Source organism: Natator depressus, chromosome 2 (assembly GCF_965152275.1).
Source record: "Natator depressus isolate rNatDep1 chromosome 2, rNatDep2.hap1, whole genome shotgun sequence".
Classification (NCBI taxonomy): Eukaryota; Metazoa; Chordata; order Testudines; family Cheloniidae; genus Natator; species Natator depressus.
Window position 1 is genome coordinate 51639962 of NC_134235.1, and position 22094 is coordinate 51662055.

The following is a 22094-nucleotide window of genomic DNA, read 5'->3' on the forward strand; positions in this document are numbered from 1 at the left end:
ATAACCCCATGCAGCCATTGCTGTGGGTTCATTGGTTTGTAAAGTGCTTTGTGACTCTTGAGTGAAGGAAGGGATACAAGTTGCTATGGAAGTTAAGTATTGTTACAGTTTTGTTTCATTTATTTTTTAAAAAAACCCTTTTAAATGTGATAACAAAGGGGAAAAGGTTTTAAGATATGGACTACAGATGAACCCAGACTCTGGATCCACAAACAGCACTGAAGGTTGGGAGGGTCAAGTTTGGGTTGGAACACAAACTTCATTTCTGGTTGCTCAAGCATTGTCCTTCTAATAGCCTTGACCTAATTAACTGATAAACTAACTTAAAACACAGCAACATCTAAAGGGGCATGCATGCACCTGCAAACTGGGGTTAGCTGTGGACATGCAATGATAACAGTGCCTCTTGTGGGGTCTTGGCACATCTCTGCTCTGCAGTTGTGTAGTTATAACTCTCATTGAGATGGCCAGGCATTTGCTCTGGTGTTCCAGTATCCCCTGTATGCACTGCACTGTTTAAGGCTCTACCAGCAATTTCAGTTAGTTCAGTTTCAGTACTTAGGCTAAAAATGTTCACATCTGTCTGCAGATATAGTTAGGCACCCAAATCTATGGTTAGTCACCTAAAGAAGTGGCCTAATTGTTGAAGGTGCTGCACACCCACAGATCCCACAGAATTTCAAAAAGCTCAAATATTTAAAATGGCTGGGATAGAAAGGCTTTAAAAATGGGTGTTCTGAGCGTTCTTACTTTTCAGGAAGATCTTTAATCTGCAACCCCATTTTATAGATCCATTACACCAAATGTTTAAATGGGGATCAGCTAGAAAGTATACAGTGATGGCGTAATAGGAATGGTGCTAAAATGGTGCCAAAACTTACTAGCCAATTGACATGGCAGTAATTTGGTTCTAAAGGATCCTCAGGTGCCAGTATATTATCTTTGCTTGAGAAACGCTCACACCAAACCTGTCGATGTGAACGTAGGTAAGCTCCTGGATGGTTTTCTAAAAGATCTGTTCTATGAATTATGTGGGGAAGTTCAATGGCCTGTGCTATGCAGGAGGTCAGACTAGATGATCACAATGGTCCCTTCTGGCTTTGGAATCTATTAATATTTATAATGGGTGCAACCAAAATGCCAAATCGAAATACCTGCCAACTTTGGAGAGTATGAAATCCAGATCCAAAGTTTGCTATTTGAACCAGTTCCTAGTGTTTTCCATTTCCTCTTTTATTATTGCTGCCATAAAAACAGAAGAATTTAAACAACAAAAACAATTTTTTTGTGAAGGGCTTAATCCCTCCTATTGTTATATGTCATCAAATCTATTATTTTGCTCATGTCCTTGTGGTTGCGTGGGCATTTGCTGATTGTCTGAGAAATGCTGCACGGACTGAGTTTGTTGGGTGGATTCTAGTTTTGCAAAACCAAACCCTGGGCTGGTTCAGATTTTGGGCCTTGGAACCCCCCAGATTCAGGGAATTTAGCATAAATATTTGTCTTGGCCCATCTTTCTTCAGGAACCTCTCTCAGTAGCTTTGCTTTCCTGGATTTAAATCAGAAACTATTTGAAAATAATTACTCTTGATTGACCAAACCTGTGACTCTACATGGTGTGAGTCCAGATCCAGTGCTACAGCCAAACCCTGCTGCTCACCACCATCTCTAGCTATTTTGCCTTGTTCATTTAAGCCTGGAAGTGAGTTTCCTTAGGCTCTAATATCAATGTGTTAACAGATAGCAAATGTTGGGGCCATGATATGTGCTTGTTGTGGGACATGACCGTATTGGTAAGCCTGCATCCCCACTTGACTTTTTACTGGTGGTTTCTTTTTTTTATTACATTCTGTGCTCTGTAAAGTCACCCTTCAGTATTGTATTATATCTCCGCCTCGGAGAGAGGTAATAATATGGTATGAAATCAGTGGACTTTAACTTCACGGTGGCATGTGTAAGAGAAGTGATGGAGCAAGAGAACAGACAAGCCCTTTTTCAGTTCACAGAACCCCAATTCTTTATTAATCACAGCTTGCTCACAATGACATACAGGAAAATAGCACTAATGAAGAGTAGAATATGCAGGCAGCAACCTCCAGGGGGTAGGGACCACTTCAAAACGGCAGCTCTTTTAGGGGATATGTTAGGTTTGGTGATATCGTACTTGGCACAAGCACCCTGTCTAATGATTCCTGCCGCATCAGCCCTCTTTTTTCTAGATGTCTTTAAAGTAGGTCAGGTTGACTAACACTGAAGAGGACAGGTCATGTTGAGTGGAAATCAGCAGTGTTTTTAAAAAAAAAAAAAAATACAACAGCCAGCTCATGGGTTCCAGGTAGAAATATTCAGAAGCCTCTTGTATTTTTACACATGTAACATAGTAGCTTCAAATGAATATCCTAGATCATGGCATCTACAGATAAAGCCACTTGATGTTGATTAATTGCTCCATCAATAAATCTTCAACTGGTGAATTAAGCTTGTGAGACAATTAGGATTTTTTATGGCTGTTGTGTACCATTTAGGATTTTTCATAGCTAGCTGTTTATGATACTCAGCTTCTAAACTTTGGCTCAGATGGATGTCACTTGCCTTCTTATCAGTAACTCTTATTAAAAAAGCAATATTTGTTGCCTCTGATCTGATGAAGGCAGACAAAATAAACATTGCAAATAACAGTTTAATCTCTGGTTCATTTTGATGCTACCAAGGATAGGTGTAAATAAATTATGAACACACAATGTTTTAAGAGCTTTCTATCTGGACAGCTTCATATGGAGTCACAATACCTGTGATCTAGTTATTGTTTTAACAGAGCTTATTGATTACAAAGCCTTCTGGGTTATTAGGCGATGATTGGTCTCTAGCACCATAGACCTACTATTGACCTCATTGGATGGTTAGAATTAAAATGGCAGGGAATGGAATTAGACATGGGCTGCTTCAAATGAACAGACCTAGCAAATTCAACTGAGTGGAAATAGACAACATCAAAAGCCTGTTACAGGACATGTAAGATTATGAAATAACTTGCATAATGCAATACTTGTATTTTTTAACAAAAATGTAAGTATTTACAAAATAAGATCCAAGTTTTTTTAAACATCAAGCAAATCATTCTGCAGAGAGACCATATTGTTTTTATTTTTGTTTTTGTTTTGTTTTTTATTGAGTTCTTGATTTTTTTTTTTTTTTAAACCATGTCATACATTTCCCATACTGATATCGCATGATCCGTAATAATATAGGCAGGGGAGTTTACTAATGGTGGGGAGGTGTCTCATCCACTGTTGCTTTTTTCAGCCAGACAGTTCCACCTGGAGCTCCTTGTTTCTACGGACCTCTGCAGCATGCCTCTCCTGGAAAACATCAAGAAAGGAAAGGTCAAACCTCTTCTTTACTGCACCTGCCCAGGAAGATTCTTAAGGGAAACCCCTTGCTCTCTGTGTACTGGTCACCTGTGCATAGATAGCCTCAATAGAAAAACTATCTTTTGAGGGTGCTGCTCATAAAGGATGAAATTCACCAGGCCAGCACAAGGCCTATTCACTACCTAAATTTGACTTAAGTCCTATTTTGAGGTCTTAAGTAGGATTTAAGAGTGACATAGCCCCTGTGGCATGCCCTCTGCACAGGAGGGAATTTCACCCTAAATTTAATCTCTGCTGAGGTGAATTGGCTCTAGGTAATTACCTTCTTGCTAGCAGGTTACCATATCTTCGTGTGTGAGAGGTGGTTATTATTACTGTTTGTATTACAGTAGTCCGTAGGAGCTGCAGTTAAGGATCATGGCTCCATCAAAGTAGCCAGAGAACTCACAATCTAGATGACAGGACACAACAGGAGGAAAACTAGACATATATGATGGGGAAGGGTGTGGGAATGAGTAATGAAATGAGCAGAGTTGAACAGAAAAGCAGAAATCGCAGATCATCATTTACCCTAACCGGTGCCAGCAGGAGAAATTTATAGGCATCATTTCAGAGGTAGCTTTTAAGGATAAGTTGACAGTTTTATTTATACTTATGTGGAGATGTTCCAATGCACGGGGATGGCATGTGAGGAAGCACAGAGGTGATTGAGGGAGAAGTGGACAAGCAAGCAATTGAGGTTGCCGTCACTGGCAAAGTAAATGCCAGGATCAATAGCCTGACAAGGTACTATCCAGACACTGAACTTGTGGAAGACTTGGAGTAAAAAGGGAACAATTCTAATTTAGGGCTAAATTCTATGCAGATGCAGTGTGAGGAAAAGGACTTAAGAATCCCTCCACAAAGGCATCTGGGCAGGATGCCGGCAGAATGTCGCATGGTGACAATGCCTGTCAGTAAGGGTAGCACAGCCACGCTGGAAAAGAATCAGAACAACCCTAAATGGACATGAATCAGATCTGCATTAGTGAGCTTCTGAGAACCCTGGACATCCTTGTCCGAAACAAGACACCAGTCATAAATGCACTCCATAACTAGCTTGCAACTTTCACAGTCAAAAGGCAAGGAGAGACCTAACTATAGTCTCAGAGGTCACAACTCATTGTGGTCTCATCCAAAGGAGCTGCTGACAGACTGAAGCAGTCATCTGGATGAATCAGACTGCACATTAGCCAAAACATTTCAACAGGAGAGTTTCTTGCAGAGAATGGTTCTCTGTCCTATGGCTGGGGACAATAATGTATCTTCTGTATGCCTAGAATAAGTCTTTGTACCAAACGAGATGCTGCTGCAGGGGACAGACACCCAGCCACCTCCTCTGCAGTCTGTGCTTTAGTTTCTATAACTTTCCGAGACCACCATTATGCTGGGGCAGTATCCAGGTATGAAACTCCTCAGGGTTCAGCAGGGACATGGGAATTGAGAGTCCCCACTCGCAACTGATACTAACTGTTAGTGAGTTAATGTCCACCCTCTTTAGAAGAGCTGGGGATTCAGACGTGCCTCATCACTGTGAAGGAGACCACAAAGAACACTATCTGAAGGACAAGAGGCTTTACAGCTGACATAGGCATGGGATAGCTCTTATATTGAGATCCCCGAGAAGGGGCAATCTGAGTATTCCAAAGATGAGGTTGAGCCAGCGGCGGATTTAGAGTTAGTGGGGCCCCGTGCTCGGCTTCATTTTTGGGACCCAGCCAAGAAAAAGAACATTCTCTCTTATCTCCTCCCGCCCCCATTTTTCTTTCTTTGTTTTTTTTTTTTCATCCTCCTCCTATAAGTAACAGGAAGTAAATGAAAATAATGTGAGGTAGCTTGATTGTTTTTGTAGTCTAACTTATTTAAAACAACACTGTCAGGGAGGTTAGGCACAATCCTGGGGCTTCCAGAGACTTGGTTGAAACAGCCTGTTACATCCGTCTTTAGGGTATAACACAGGATGCTGCCCTCGCTTTCTTGTCCAGCTCTGCTTCCTGATGTGACATATCTCTGACGCCAATTATCGACAGTTAACAGGTGAGATGGCCGTAAGATGAGTGTAAGATGGAGAAAAGCGTAGATCTACAATGGAGATCCCTCTTCATCAGGGACAATTGAGAGGTATATACACTGGTCAGCTGACATATTAGATGCTTCAAAATAGCAGCTCGTATTGTATCCCAACAGAGAAAAGTTAACATTCTCTGCAGAACAAGTTAAAAGGACTTTATCATATCTGGTTCCTTTTCCTCTTTTGCTTTTGCTCTCCAGGCTGGGAGGGTTGCATTAGAAATGGTAAGTACGCTCAGCCCCTGGGGATGTCTATTGAAGGGGTCGAAAAAATAGATCTAATCTCCCTCAATTAGGAGAGAGATTGCAACACAGTCCATTTATGGATGTATGTGGTTAAATATGAGACAAATGATTTATTCCACATTGTTCATAAATCCCACTTAGAAGCCAGAAATTAAACCCAAACAAACTTTCTTTGGCATTTTTTCTCTTTGAACCTGGGGTCTTTGATTTCAAAAACACAGACTCTTTGCCCATAATGGTAAAGGTGCAGGTCTCAGCGAGAAAAGGGAACAGATAAACAGGCCTGAAAGCATATCAGAATTGGGGATAGTAGAGAACTAGCTGGTATAGTCTGAGAAGGAGGCCAAGATTTTTCAAAAGCAATTAGTGATTTTGAGTGCTCGGCTTGTCATCTTAATGGGACATGGTTTTCAGAAAGCCCTGAAAACTCATCCTCTGAAGATTGGCCCCCTTTAAAGTGCCTCAAGTTAAGGGATCTAAAAATGGAGTCACCCAAAATCACCAGTCACTTTTGAAAATTTTGACCCTAATTCTTGCTGCAGGCTGTGGTGTGGAGTCATGACCTGATTACCTTTTCTTGAAGACGTTCAATAAGAGCAGCTAAATTAGCTTCACGGTTTTCTTTGATCTGTTCCATTTTCAGTATCAGCTTTTCCTCTGCCATTTTGCTGAAGTTATTGTTCTCCTCCAAAGCCTTCTGAAGGACTTCTCGCTCATGTTCTCTCTTTTCTGCCAGATGTTTCAGCACCTGGGCCTCCTGGGACTGGGAAAAAAGACACATCCTGCTGAGGCAATAGTCTAGGGAATGTCAGAAGACAGTGGATAAGGCAATCTGAGTAAATAAAAAACACTAATAAGCAAGTCTTTGATTAGAAAGGGCAAGTGCACTGAGTCTGGATTTTTGTGAGATCTGCTGTTTTGTTTTTTCTCGAAATGCTTGGTAAAACTAAGTTAATAAAATATATGTAGAGTAAGAAATAAATACTTATTAATAGTGGCAATAGATCTGAGGGACATTCTGGAAAAACTCTGTTTCCTCCCACATCCATTATAAGCAAGGCCCATTTCAATAACTGAGGTATGAAGATACTGAACATATGTGAGGAATTCAAATAAGGAAACATCTGAAGGAGAGTATTTGAGAATTCTGGATTAATAAGGCTACCATGTCACCCTGTACCTGCCTTAAATATTTCAGTGGTAAGAGATCCAGTCATTTATGCATGAGCATTTTATTTCAGAATTATATGGGATTTCAGTCTAAAAAGTTGTACTCTTTTATAATTGGGCTTCAGAAACAAGAGCTATGAATTTTTTTGTTTTCCTCAAGCTATCTTTAGAAGTACATGTTGAAATGGTCACATATAGGCTTTAAAGTTAACATTTCCTTAAGATGACTGGAGGAAGTTCAGATCTGATCTGGCTCCATTTTGTTTCTGTAAACAGGAAGAAGGTTATTTTTCCAAACAAAAGGCCTAAAACAATAATTTTTTCAATCAAAAGCTTAAATTCTGCAAAGACCATGAAATCTACAGAGGATCTTAAATGCATGCAATCTGCACCCTGAATTCTATTATCCTTACTTATGAGCACAATTGCTAGAAACATGAGCTTTGCTGTTAGTTTAGAATTACGTTTAGGACACTGAAGTTCACTTAAAACAAAATGAAACCACTGATCTTCTGATGCAAGTCAACGAGGTTGCAATGTTAAGACCATCCCAGGAGATACAGTATATACAGGGCCTTATATTGATAACTTGTTAGTCTGGGTATTTGCCATATATTGTACATTATGAAGAGTTCTGATCTCTCAATATAAATGGCCTGGGTATGTTTATAAACTCTTCCATAAATACCCCAGGATTTAGCAACCTGGAATGGGACAGGAATTTGAATGGACGATTTCCATTGTGAGATGAACACTAGTCTAGCTACATGAAGTGGCTGGTGCAAAATAAATGGAAAAGTACCAGGGGTAGAGCCTCAGCTAATGTAAATTTTTCCACTGACTTCAGTTTTACAGCAGCTGTGAATCTGGCCTTCAATGGTCAGATCACCATCATAGCCTAATAAAGCAAGACTTGGAGGGAAGCCAAATTGTTTTTCGCACTGTAGCGGTGGAATGGTATCTGCCTCAAAAACATATGGCAAAAGAACATTTCCTCCATGTCTGATCAAAGTCTGTAGCAGACGTTGAAGGAGCTAAGGCAGTGGTGGGCAGGGACATGCTGACAGCTGCTTCCTGCAGCTCCCATTGGCTGGAATGTCGAACCGCAGCCACTGGGAGCTGTGCGCGACTGTGCCTGTGGACGGTCAATGAAAACAAACGGTCTTGCGGCCTGCCAGCAGATTACCCTGATGGGCTGTGTGCTGCAGGTTGTCCACCACTGAGATAAAGAGTGATTACGACTAATATGACTGTGATTAGCAAACTAGCTCCTTCGTTATTTCTGTTGGAATTCAGTGGCTCCAAAAGTAACATATGTATAATTCCAACAGAAGCAGAAAGTCTATAGTTTACATAATTTGTCTCTTCCTGTATGTACTACTGTGCACACTTTTTGGCAGTGATCTGGTTATTAATTCATAGATGTAACATTCCACGTTAGAGCACAAGCAACTTTCTCGCACACTTATAAATATCATCAGATGACCATGCTGGGTCAGACTAATGGTCCATCTAGCCCAGTATCCTGTCTTCCAACAGTGGCTGGTGCCAGATGTTTCAGAGAGAGTGAACAGGGCAACAATTAAGTTAGCCCCCTGGTCATCCTGTCCCAGTTTCTGGCACTCAGAGGTTTAGGGACACCCAGACCATGGGGATGCATCCCTGATCATCTTGGCTACTAGCCATTAATGGACTTATCCTCCATGAACTTGTGTAATTCTCTTCTGAACCCAGTTATACTTTTGGCCTTCACAACATCCCCAGGCAATGCATTCCACAGGTGGACTGTGTGTTGAAAAAGTACTTCCTTATGTTTGTTTTACAACTGGTCCCTATTAATTTTATTGGGTGACCCCCTAGTTCTTGTGCTATGTGAAGAGGTAAATAACACTTCCTTATTTACTGTCTCCACCCCATTCTTGATTTTATAGACCTCGATCATAGCGCCCCTCAGTCGTCTCTTTTCCAAGATGAACAGTCCCATTCTTGTTAATCTCTCCTCATCTGGAAGCTGTTCCAAACCCCACATCACTTGTGTTGCCCTTCTCTGTACTTTTTCCAGTCCTGACCTATCTTTTTTGAGATGGTGAGACCAGAACTTCACTCAGTATTCAAGGTGTGAGCACACCATAGATTTATATAGTGGCACTATGATATTTTCTGTCTTATTATCTATCCCTTGCCTAATGGTTGCTAACATTCTGTTAGCTTTTTCGACTTGCAACATTATTTTGCCCCACAACGTCTGCTTACAAATGTTGTAAGGCACTCTAGACACAGATCCTTCAACTCATGCTGATATTCAAGTATGCTGAAAAAGAGGCCAATGCAGCAAAGTTGTTTATGACCTTTTTTTTTTTTTAGTGGATGTTATAAAAAGCAACTGTGACCCCAGTTTTTAAGGGTGATTTAATAGGAGCTCCAAATCCCACATTTGGATGCTTACAGTAGACATATAGTCAACTAAATGCCCATTTTAAATGTCAAAGTGCCTGTAGAGCTTGCAAATGCAGACTATGGAGGTGTGTCTTTTTAAGACATTCAAGTTGAAAATTGGGTTCAGCTGTGTGTATATACAAGGATTTTCTATTTTCCCAGATTTATCTACTTTCCTGTGACAAGCACATCCAAAAGTATATTAAATCAGCTCTGTAGAGAAAAAAAGAAAGGATTACTCAAATAGCAGGAAGTGAACTAGGAGAACAATTCCTTTTAAGGTTGAAATTTGCACTTGAATGCACACCATGACTGTATTAGTTTTAAGGACATATGGGGGCAAGTTCCAATTATGAAAGGTTCACTTTGATGCTGCAAAATTAATCCAGTTGCTGGATTTTTTTTTTATTAACACATTCAGTGGGAATTGCATTAACTTTGGTGTATCTCAGAGTATTGTATATTGAAAAGATAAAGTTAATAGAATAGAATGTTAAGACAGGATAAAGGTCTCCTCCTGCAGTGTAAATGCCAAAGTAAAGACCAAGCATTTATAGAAAAACAACACTGAGATCAAGGAATGACATTTTCAGGGGAAATTAATTTAGTTGTTTTCTTGCTGTTGCGCATCAAAGTGAGGGAATGGGGTAGAACTAGACACCATGCTGGCTTGCACAGCACTGGCTTCTTCATAGATTGTTGCCAGTACATCTCATTCCTCACATGGGACACAGTATGAATTATGAGGTGTGTTGCAATAGTGTCTAGATGCCCCAGCTGCAATAGAAACCCCACTGTGCTAGGTGCTGTACAAAAACACTGTGAGAGACAGCCCCTGTCCTGAAGAAATTATAATCTATATAGACAAAATGGACAAAAAGTGGGAGGGGAAACAAATGCAGTGTAGTGAAGTGACTTGGTCACGCAATAGATCAGTGGAAGAGCTAGCGGTGGAATCCATGGATGAAATCCTTCCTCTGTTGAAGTCAAAGGAAAAATTCCCAATGACTTAAGTGGCCCACTTTTCATCTTTGGGTTTCTGAGGCCTTGTCTAGTGCCCATCTCACTAGTGCACACCCTTTCTGTCATCTGTTTTCTAGTCTGTATCCCCTGTTGAGCCAACAGTGCTAAACTGTGTCATGGTTTTGCAATGTGGAGAAATTTTCAGAGGTGTCTTGTTGAGACGATCATTTGCTCTCATGCAGCTTTATGAACAGTTCTTGCATATAATTGATATGTGTGAAAGACATTTGCACAGAGTTTATGCATGCTTTTGGGCTTTGTGCATGTCAGGTCTATAATTAGCTCACATACATTAAGTGAATACGTGCATATGGTTGTGTTCCCAACGCTGCACAGTCACAAAGAGAGGCCATGCATTGAAAATCTGGCTCTGTAAATCGTGAACATCTGCATCTGACGGACTCAGAATGAAGCTTGTTTCTTCTTTAGCTATTTTAAACAATAATAATAAGTCCTGCTATTTTCCCCTCTAGATTTGTACTAGTGAATGAAGATTTGTGAAAGGAGCTGGATTTACCACCCAGAAGCCAGGAGTTCTCTGTTCAAAAACAGTCACACAGCATTGGTAATGGCAATGCAAAGTTCTCCAACCCCACCAGCACACCTCAGCCTAATCCTGGAGTGATCATTTCTAGCACTGAGAGCATGGGACAGTCCCCAGGCCCATTCAATCCTTTCCTCTCTAGCAAAAGACAGTGATGGGGCAGAACAGTTAGCGCTGACAGCAGGTAGTTTTTACAATGGAGACAGCTGTTTTTTGGGAACTGTTTTGAGGCCACCAGCACATTTCATGGAGGCCATGAACCAATTGTCTGATGTTAACAAAACATTTAATCATTGATTGAACCAACCATCTAGATATCAAAAGCTCCATAGCTCATTTACTAAGTCCTTGAGCCATAGTATTCTATTTTCAGTATTTAATGCATCTTTCTGAATAAGTCTGTTTCCAATTACTCCAGTTTTGATTTATACTGATAATTAAATGCCATCCATCTAGCCCACTGATTGGCTGGATCTGATTACAATTGGTATAATAAAGTGTCTGAATCTGGTCTGAAAATTTTTTTTTAAAGCAAACTTGATGTTTGATATATTAATGTAAAATGTGGATTAGCAGTCTGACAACCGTGTCCCTTCCATGAAGCATCTTAGGGACTAGACAAAATGCATAGACCTTCCATTAACATTAATGAGGTGTATGGGGATGAGAATAGACTTGCTGGTATACATGAGTTTTGCAAGTGCAATTACATATTTTTGTGAGGTTTTCTACTGGCTTCTCTGTAACTGACTATTTGATTGTGTGGTATTTGAGTTAATTGTTTTCTAGACTGGCACAGATAATATACAGCTAACCAGGAGCTTTACTACATCTGAGTCCCTTACATTTCATTTTTGATTGCCCCTATTTTAGAACACTGTAGGGAATAATTTTGGACTTAACTGGATCCATATATCTACTTTTTCATTTAATGTGCTTTAAGGGAAAATATTTTGCCATGATATGTTGATGTAACCTACTTCTTCCTCTAATACCACATTACTGAAGAAAATTAAGGATATTCCCTGGTACCCTAAGTAAATGGTAAATAGCTCTTAGCATTAATTTTAAGTCAAAAGAGAAATGTCACACTTGGAGGGAATTCAATATATTTTGAGGCTGAATTTTTCAAAGCTAAGGGATTTAGATGTCCAGTTTTCACTAGAAATGTATAGGAATTGCGTGTACTCACCCTTAATGTACACATATTTTTGTCTGTAATTAAATATTTGTTATTTTTTTAAAGCTTAAATACCAATATAACCCTTATAGCAGTCAATGGGACTTCATAGTGCATAAGAGGTCATCCACATGCATCCCATTGCAGAGTGAAGGCCTAGAGTAGTTACTGCAGTCGGTGACAACTCTTTGCTTAGCAGAATGGCATTGCCTAAGCCGTTTGGGTGGGGCAATTTATAATATGAAAAGAAATGTCATAAGGAGCCATGGAGTTTGATATGTTCAAATGCTATATAATACAGTTGTGCTTGGCATTAGCTGATTTCCCTTTGAGATGTGAGGACAGGATTTCTCAGTTAAGGTGCTCTTTCGCCTCAGTTTGGATTTTTATGTGTACGCAGAACAATGTGTTTGTCTTCCCATGGCATGCAACGTTTAGGAGTAAATAGGACAGCATTGTCCTCAAAATAGCATAGATACAATGGACTTATAGGCTGCTTCTGATTTCACATGGCCATGTAGCCCTATTCCGAATAAAGGGCCCATGTTAAATGTATTGCTATTTTGAAAAAAATAAAGCCATTTCCACAACTATTTCAACAGAAGTCCAATTTTAAGACTCCGGTTTTCCTTCTTGCTGTTCGACTCCTTTTACAAGCCAAGGTGTCAGTGTTTGGCGGTGAAGGGGAGGGTACTAAAGAACAACATCCTATTTGTGAGTATACCACACTGTGTTTGGAAGACTTTTCATGCAAAATATGGTTTCTAGTGGGCTTGGGATCAGAGTGTGAGTAAGATTACAATGAAATAATGATACATGAAATATAACAAAAATGAAAAATGGCTTTAACCAGCTCTCCTCTCTTCCAGAGCTAACTCAGATGTCTGACTCTCTGTCAGAACTTTATATCTAGTGCCCAAGCTCCACCCTGTAAATAACGTACCTCTTCCAATAGGCAGACCTCTAACACCTTTATTCCTTATGCTTTCTTGGGGAGAAACTGCTGTGTGAGGCATACAGAGTTATTGTCAACGGACTTTATTAACAGCAGATGGGAGAACAGTACACTAGAATGTGCTATAACTTATATAGACGCACCATAAGAGGGAGCTATATTACTCATTACACTGCAGGGCTCATTCTGTAAAAGAACTGCCCTTCATTTTGTATTCTGTCTCCAAACAAACACAGCTGCCATGCAGAGCAGCCAAAAGGACAGTAAAGATTTTTAAACAAAAGGAAGCAAAACAGAAAGGAAAACTAGCTAGATGGGGGAGAGAAGTGGCAAATGCTGAGACAGTCTATGTGCCGGCTGTTCGCTTTCCCATTTCTCTTCCTACTGACCTTTCTAAAAGTTTGTAAGTGGAAAACAAATGTAGCCTATTACTCCTTGGAGATCTCTGGGAAAGGGAGTATTTCAGGCCCCAATGTTGCACACGCAATCAATTAGCTAAGCTGTCTTGGTATTTTATCATCTCTCTTTTTGGATGTAGTGCAAATCTTTAATTTTCCGTTATTTTCCAAGCTCTTGGCATCAGAATTGTTTAACTGGAAAAAAAGCAAAACCCTCTTTCACACACATTCAATAGGGAGGCCCCCTTCTGCATTTGTTTATTCACAAATTATTTTTTCCCCATAGGAATAATTTTAATAATTAATAGTCATGCTGGAAGACTTCATGTTGTGCAAGTCATGATAAACTGATAGCTGGAAATCTGAGCTCAGGAATAACCTTGGGACTCCTGCGTCCTGATTCATACATTCCTAGATTTTAAAGCCAAAAGGGACCATAATGATCATCTAGTTTGACCTCCTGTATAACACAGGCTACTGAATTTCACCAGTGATTGCTTTATCAAGACCATAACTCAGGGGTTCCCAAACTTTTTTGCTGGCGCAACCCCATTTTAATGAAGTATGTCCTGTCAGGGCCCCAAACAACATGGAAGAACAAAATGGCATCCTCCATGACAATGTGACCTCGCACGCATCATACATGTAAGGTCATTCTGCATGGAGGATGCCAGTTTGCTCTACAAAATGGCTTCCTCTACACAGTATGACCTCATGCATGTGAGGTCGCGCTGTGTAGAGGAAGCCATTTTGTAGAGCAAAATCACATCCTCCATGCATTGTGTCCTTGCACATGTCATACGTGTGAGGTCACATTGTGTGGAGCAAGCTGGCGTCCTCCCATAGTAGAGATCACTGCAACTCCATCTGCTGATGATGCAACCCCATTTGGGATTGCAGCCTACAGTTTGAGAACTGCTACTATAGCTTGTGGTTGAGCTATAGCATATATTTTAGAAAGACATCTGTCGGAGTGAAGGAACATATGTGTTTTGTAGTGTAAGTAAAATAAAGGGGGTTTATCAGCCATAGAAAGGCTTTGAAAATAAAGGAAAAATATGTAATATGGCCTTGAAAAAAATAGCTTAAAAAGGTGGAAGGAATGTGACATCTAACAAGACAAATTTTGGGGTAAATGCAAAGCTTGGAATGTGGCTTGACTGGAAAAACTGGACCTAAAAGGATGCTGATAAGATAGGAGGAAAAGTCCTTGAAAAAAGCCTCTAAATTATAGAAGATGGTGACAATTTGGTTAAAAGTTCTGTGGTGAACTGGTAGTAAACTCTGACATACCAGTGTTTATATTGGAGAAAGGGGCCCAGTATCACACTGACCAAAACTGGTTCTAAGCTACAGTTAGCAATTGGAAGTGACATCATTTGTTTGTTTAAAGAGTTTAAAAAGATGAACTTTTAAAGGTTCAATACTAATACCTGCCTGGCCAGTTGGAGCCAGCCAACATGAGTTTAAGCACTCCTCTGTCTAGCCCTTTCGTGAGTACTCTGATCAAATGCTTATGAATGTTTGTTACTGTGTGGGGGTAATAAGTGCTTATTTTTTAGGCATGTTTAGAGCAATTGTATAAATATCATTTGATTTTTGGATTGAATAAAGGAATTTGTGGTTGAATTAGTGTCTGGCAATATCCTGTATTAATAAATTAAGAATAATTCCAACCACATCCTACCTTTTGAAGACTTGAAGTAACAGAATCCACCAACCCCCTAGGTAAGTTATTCCAACTATTAATTACCCTCATTGTTAAAAAAAAATAAATTGCCCTTTATTTCTAGTCTCAGTTTGTTTAGAGTCAGCTTCCCGCCATTGAATTTTGTTTAGTATCACTGTTTCTTTGAGTTACTGTTTGCAAAAGGTAGCTTCTGGCATTGACCTCCGATGCTATTGCATGCAAAAGCATTTGGAAGGGGCCAAACCAGCGCAACATGTATATAGCTTCAAAGCTGCAAAAAATTAAAGAGATTTCATTAGCTCCTCAGGGTGTGGGGTGAGTGGCTGTGTGGAAGGGCAAGGGCAAGGGCATGACCTCTTAGACACGAGGAATAATGCAAGAATCCATGCAGAATCCTTGTCTCTGTCATATCCCCCACCTCCTCACTGTTTGGCGTTTCCTCCACAGTGCTTCCCAGTCTCATTCCCCCATGACAGCGTTGCTGACTGTGTGGCCCTAGTGCTAATAAGCCTTACTCAGTTGGGTGAAACTAACCTCTGCACCTCCTCCTAAGAGAGTGGAAGCCGTGGTTTGAAAGTTTAAGGCTGCTACAAGGAGAACAAAATAAATCCCAAAGGGAAATTCACAATATAATCTCCAGCTTTGGCAAGGAAACATGCTGCACAGTGGGCTGCTACCTGGCTTCATTTCCCACTTCAACTGGCCAATCACCTCATGTGAGAGGTGAAGGGGCTTCCGTTGGCCTAGCACAGAAGGAAAGTAGTAGTCTCCAGCTTCTATTTGCCGCCTCCTTTGAGGTTTGTGTCCTTGGCAGCATGTCTAATAAGGCTTTGCTCGACTTTGTGGCATGCAGTGGAGTGGAAAACAGGTGCCTTTGTCTCTAGTGATACTGCCAGAGAAGAGGAGGATCAAATGCCTTTTGCCAATGAATGAAGCAGCATGAAAGATGGCCTCAAAGGAGGTAATGTGTTCCACTCCCACAGCCAGATGGTGAGTACTGCAATGGTGTTAGCAGATAGAGAGGCAAATCTAGGAAAACCGGCCACTCGATACAACAGGGATAGACACTGCCCAGGCTGTGATGCCTGGGTGGGAGCTTATCCTTCAACATTAATAATAATGGTATTAAAAAAACACATTGGCTTTACTGTATAATTGACAGCAGGAATGCTAGAAAATATGACCATTATTCTGCATCCGCTGTGGTGTTATGCATTAGGGACTAGTGCAATTAATTTCCATCCAAATACAAAGCCATTAAGAGGATTTAATTAAATATGAGTTCTCTACTCTAATCCTAAAACTAGTAGAAATCCCTTTAGTGTCTAATTTTCATGCTGATTAATGATGATCACAATGTATAATTCAACCTAGGGCTTTTCAAGCGTAGAAATCTGGTGTGATAGCTAAATATTCCAAGGCCAATGGGTATAAATTGTTGCATCATGTTAGAGATTTGGTTGAGCTTTCCATACTGTTAAGAAATAAACTTCTGCTTCTCACAGAGATAATGAGCTCTCATTTCTTAATTGGAAAGGATGATGAGATCTTTCTGATTACCTACTTGGGGAGGAAAACACAGCACCCCCTCACACCATTAAAATAATGGGATAATAATGGGATGCAGTAAGGAGAAGTCTGTACATGGAATGGAGAACTCCATTGCTATCCAAAGTGCATATCACTTTGAGATGCAGTATTTTTTAAAAATTCCTCAAACAGCAATACATGTTAATTATAATTTGTATTCTGGTAGGGCCTACAGGAGGGGAGGAAAAGGGGGAGAAGAAAAGAAGGAAAATGATAAAGGGATGAGTATACAGTGATAAAAAGAGTGATAATCAAAAAACTAGGGAACCTAGAGCACATATAAGGAGTCATTGAAATGTATGCATCGCTGTAGGCTTTTTCACATGAATTTGACAATTTATTAATGAACACTAATCAAATTAACACAGTCCACTCTAACTCCAAAATGGTGTGAAATCAATTAATGACTTTTGTCAAAGGCAATCAATTAGTTGTACTTGATTTTATTTAAAACTGTGCCCAAAAGACATGATCTAGAATGATTATGCCTGACAACTGTAGCGCGTTGGTAGAAAAGGATGATGCGGATCCTGTGGATCTCATAGGTTACAATAACCCAGCTAGAAAGGATATGTGGAGATCATCATTCAAAATGAACATATTGGTAGGGGAAAAGAAGACATCAGTGTTGGCAACTCTTAAACCAATTTCCAGCCTAATTACATTATTAGGTTTTATACTGGAAGAAATACACACTCTGATCAGTAAAATAAATTGGCCACGAAGGTTTAGATTTCACAGTGAAATATGCACAAATTATCGAGTTTAACTGCTGCCATTTCATCCCCATTTCTGTCTCTTTATGTCAGCAGTGTTCTAAATGGATTGAAATAAGGCTCAGATCCTCAGGGGGTGTAAATCAGCCTAGTCCCATTGAGTTTAATGGGTCTGATTCTCCTCCCACTCCATTCACTTGGATGGGGAGTTACTCCTGATTTAGACTAGTCAGTAACTGAGTGGAGAAGGGGAAGGGGGGAGAGGGTTTTTTAATGTCATTCTTCTGAAAAGAAACAGTCTGGAAGCTGCTGCATGTGGTTCCAGGCTGCAGCATGAGCTCATTAATTTCTTTGCTTATTTTCTTCCACCTTTTGACAAAATTCTACAAACTGTGCTCTTAACTTATAACAAATGACAAGATTCAAGAGGCAGACTAAAGGCTCAGAGACAGCTGAGCTTGTTTTACTTTCAGGCACCTTAGAATCATAGAATATCAGGGTTGGAAGGGACCTCAGGAGGTCATCTAGTCCAATCCCCAATTTTTGCCCCAGATCCCTAAATGGCCCCCTCAAGGATTGAACTCACAATCCTGGGTTTAGCAGGCCAATGCTCAAACCACTGAGCTATCCCTCCCCCCTGAGGAAAAATAACACCTCAGATTCTCTGTGAGGTGTAGTCACTTTGCATCAACTCACCAGTGAAATGTGAGTCTAATGCCAGCTTAACAGGCCCGGGCAAGATCACCCCAAGATAACATAGATCATTTGGTGGCATAGAGGTTAGAAGCTCTTACTCCACTCTCCTTCTGTGTGGCAGGGAAAAGACAGCCTGGCAGGAGGAAAGGGGGAGTGGCCAGTACTATCTCCAGTCTTCCACTGCATTTTCAGCCTCCTGTGGTCATTGCAGCTTGGCATAATTTAGAGCAACCCTGAGAATGCTCTAACATAGCATAAGTCTTGTTAGTCCTCCACAGAGCAGCCCTAAGTACTACAGGCATGCAAAGATGAGCTTTAAATCACTTTGTACCCAACCCCTGACTTATGCACATTGACCAGAGCTGAGAATCTGGCCTTTTATCCTGTTTTAATAAGACTTAAAATATACATAGTAAATATAGTCTGACCTAATCTTAAATTTATAGAATAATTAAATCTGTCCTTGAAAATGTTTGACAAGGGAAGACTTCTTTGGCCCATCAATCAGGGTGGAAGCTGGAGAGCGGAGGTATAGTTCTGTCTGCTTGCTCTAAGTACCCTGCATTTGTCTTTTTTTATTGCTAGAAGCTCTGACATCTTTGTACAATGTACACAATGAACACACATGAAAGTCTGAAATGCTGAATAAAGTCATAAAGGGGAACAGCTTTATTCCATATAGGGCCTGAATAGTTCTAGCACAATAAACATGGAGCAAAGATTGTGAATTTAAAGCTCCATAAGACTTCCTGTCCAGAGATACCTTCATTATATAACACATACTTCCTGCTCATTAGAGCTGGTTGAATTTGGGGGCCGGCGGGGACTGGCTAAAAGGTAGAAAGAAAAAAACAGTTTGTTTCATTCAACATTTTTCATTTTTTCACATTTCTGATGAAAAATCATCTTGCAATGAGTGTACTGTCAGCTATAAATGTCAGTGGAAATAATGCCAGTATTATTATTATAATGCTCACGATGTCTCCTCACTGCAAGATGATTTTTCACGAGAAACGATAGGAAACTTTGTTGCAATTGCATAGGGCAAGGCACAGCTACTAATTTCTTCTAAAAAGCAAAGATACCTTTCTCCTTTCCTCAGCAGCTTCCAGCTTTTTCTGGATCTCCTCACGTGACAGTTCTTTCTTCTTTGGAGAGGCTAAAGTCCGTGGTGCTTCTGAGACAGGAGATGGCGGCTTTAAGATCAGCTCAAAGGCCTGGCCAGAGGCACGTTTGTTGATTTGTTTCACTTCCATATCTAGGAAATAAAAATAAAAATGCTAAACCCACCATCGGAGGAGAGAAATAGCATACTTTGGCAATGTAAGGAAAACAGCCGAGCATGTGTTGAAAACAGCTCTCGTGAGAGGTACATTCCCATTTGTTAGTAACAGCGTAAGTACAAATTCATCCTATAAAGATAAATATGCATGTCATTTTGGAAGGCTATAAAAGCATGTGTATATGTGTATGTGGGGATTTATAGGGTAGTAAAGAAAGCTTTATATGGACAAATAAATGTGTAAAGCTGGTGTGAAAAATTGTCTTTCACTAGCCCTTGCCATGTTTGGTAGTTGCTTCATGAAAATGCAAGCATATTTTGTTGATTTTCCTGAGACTTACATCAGCTGTGAATATCTGCAATTCCTGGATGAGTAGCATTTCTTGGGGTACTAAGTACAGTATAGCTAATTATAAAATAGCCAACCATGGGCTTTTTAAAATGAGATTTTAATATGTTGTTATTAGGGCCAAACAATCACCCCAGTGAGCAATAGGCAATTGGTAAGAACTAACAGCCAGAAATAGCAAGTGAATTGCTAAATCAGCAAAGTATTGACTAAATATTAGAAACTGTGAAAGTGAAATGAGTCATATCCCAGCACTGCCAAATTATTTAACAAGCAGGATGGTTTCCAGTGAAGGTTACTCACCATCATATGTATAGATATTCATGTTGCGAGGTTCAGGGTAAAAACAAGAGCAGATCAGAGACAGCATGGACAGCTCCTTCATCTTTTCCTTATAGGCTGAAATAAGAGAGTGTTAGTTTACATCAGTTTCCCAAATTTCGTACCGTGAGTTTTTAATTTAGATCATAATTACAATAGTTAGCTATATGCCTGATAGAACATCTGAATCCCAGCCTGAAAGATTTCTCCGAAATGTTTGCCTTTGACCATTCCTTCTGAATATGGGAATCTTTAATAGTATGCGAATGTCCGACACCCTGGACTGCACAGACTGCTTCTGACCCCCACGTCTCCTTGTAGGGAGCCAGGGTGGCTCCCCTCCGAACCAGAGGGTAAAGAGCCACCCTCTGGGCCTGAGTGGGTGGGGCCAGGCCAAGCTTCTGCCAATCCCCGGAAGGGGAAGGGTGGGACAGGAAGTACAAAGGGCGGGGCCCTCTGCCCAGTGAGGAGAGCACCAGGGAGGGAGACAGACACAGGCTGCTCCCTCGTGATCCTGCTGCTGACCCAGGCGAAGCCCTGGGCAAGGAGGAGCCTGACCGGGGGGAAGGCCTGTGGCAACCAGGGCTGCCGGCCGCTGAATACCCAGAGGACCTGGAGGGGCCTGACTGCAGCCCGGGCCAGCGTGAGTCCGATACCGAGGGGGAGCGGGGGTGGCCCGCAGCGGATTACCCGGAGGAGATGGAGGATTCGGAGCTGCCCTCAGCGGAATACCCGGAGGAGATGGAGGGACCGGAGCGACCCGCCTGAGGGGCGCGCTGCTGACTCGTGCCGGCGCTCCCCTGCCTGAGGGGCGCGCTACTGACTCGTGCCGGCACACCTTCACCACTAATTCCCCAACGCCCGGAAGGTGTGTCTGAGGCCTACCAGGGAGACCATAGCTCTCCATCGCCCCTAGGGGCTCGAAGGACCGACCGAAACCTGTCACACTTCTACAACATTGTCTTAACTTCAGATCCAATGCCCTCTGGGTGTCTCTGACTTATATGAGCTGAGGATGGCTGATCAGCAATGTATTTTAATATTGGAATTGTGCCATAATCCAGTCTCTCTCTCTCTCTCTCTCTCTGCAGCCAGAGGCAAGTGACACTCACACAAACTTTACAGTTCCTCCAAATGCAACTCTCATCGAGATCTCTGAAGTTCTGGTTCATGGATTGCCACTGGCAGATACTAAAGGCGTTGTGTGATACAAATGCAAATGTCATCCAAATAATTATTAAAAAAAAACCAGAAATATGGATAAATTCGTAACAAGATTCTTGGCAAAACTCTTTAGAAATAATACCCTTAATATGCAAAACCTAAAAGGTTTTAACCTGCTGTCCTATTGAATTGATTAGTTAGCTTCCGCATCCAATTCCATTGTAAACCAATCTATATACCAAATACACTGAATGCATCCGATGAAGTGAGCTGTAGCTCACGAAAGCTTATGCTCAAATAAATTTGTTAGCCTCTAAGGTGCCACAAGTACTCCTTTTTCTGTTTGCGAATACAGACTAACACGGCTGCTACCTGACAGTAATTACTATTATTTATCATTTTGTATTACAGTCGGGCTTATAGACCCCAGTCTGGGATTGGAGCCCACTTGGGCTAATAATAATAATATATATTGTTATATAGTGCTTTTCATCCATACATCTTAAAACACTTTAGAAAGCAGGTAAATATCATTATCCACAATTTATGAATGAGGAAGTAGAGACACAGAGAGGGTGAAGTAGCTTGCTCAAGGTTACCCAGCAGGCCAGTAGCAAAGCCAGGAATAGAATCCACGTCTTTTGAATAGTAGTCCAGTGCTGTAGCCACTGGTCCATACTGTACAAATGTATCCTGTAAGAATGGATGGGAGGCAAATGCTGAGCATCCAGGGTTTGAAAATTTGCCTCCCATCCACTCTTACAGTATACAAAAAGTGCCTGTACACATGTACCTTCAAAAAGTGCATGCATGCATGTGTCTCTTCAAAACCCACATTTGCACAGAGAAGTGCC

General features: G+C 40.9%; 1 protein-coding gene across 1 annotated transcript in view; it reads right to left on the bottom strand.

Moving 5' to 3' along the window:
- Positions 1–2224: 2224 nt before the first annotated feature.
- Positions 2225–22094, bottom strand: part of STMN2 (stathmin 2) — a 53461-nt gene continuing 33591 nt past the window's right edge. Inside the window, 5 exon segments of the mRNA XM_074944200.1 lie at positions 2225–3323; positions 3326–3359; positions 6298–6489; positions 19210–19382; positions 20059–20154. Coding sequence (XP_074800301.1) covers positions 3262–3323; positions 3326–3359; positions 6298–6489; positions 19210–19382; positions 20059–20154 — 557 coding nt within the window. The 3' untranslated portion in view covers positions 2225–3261.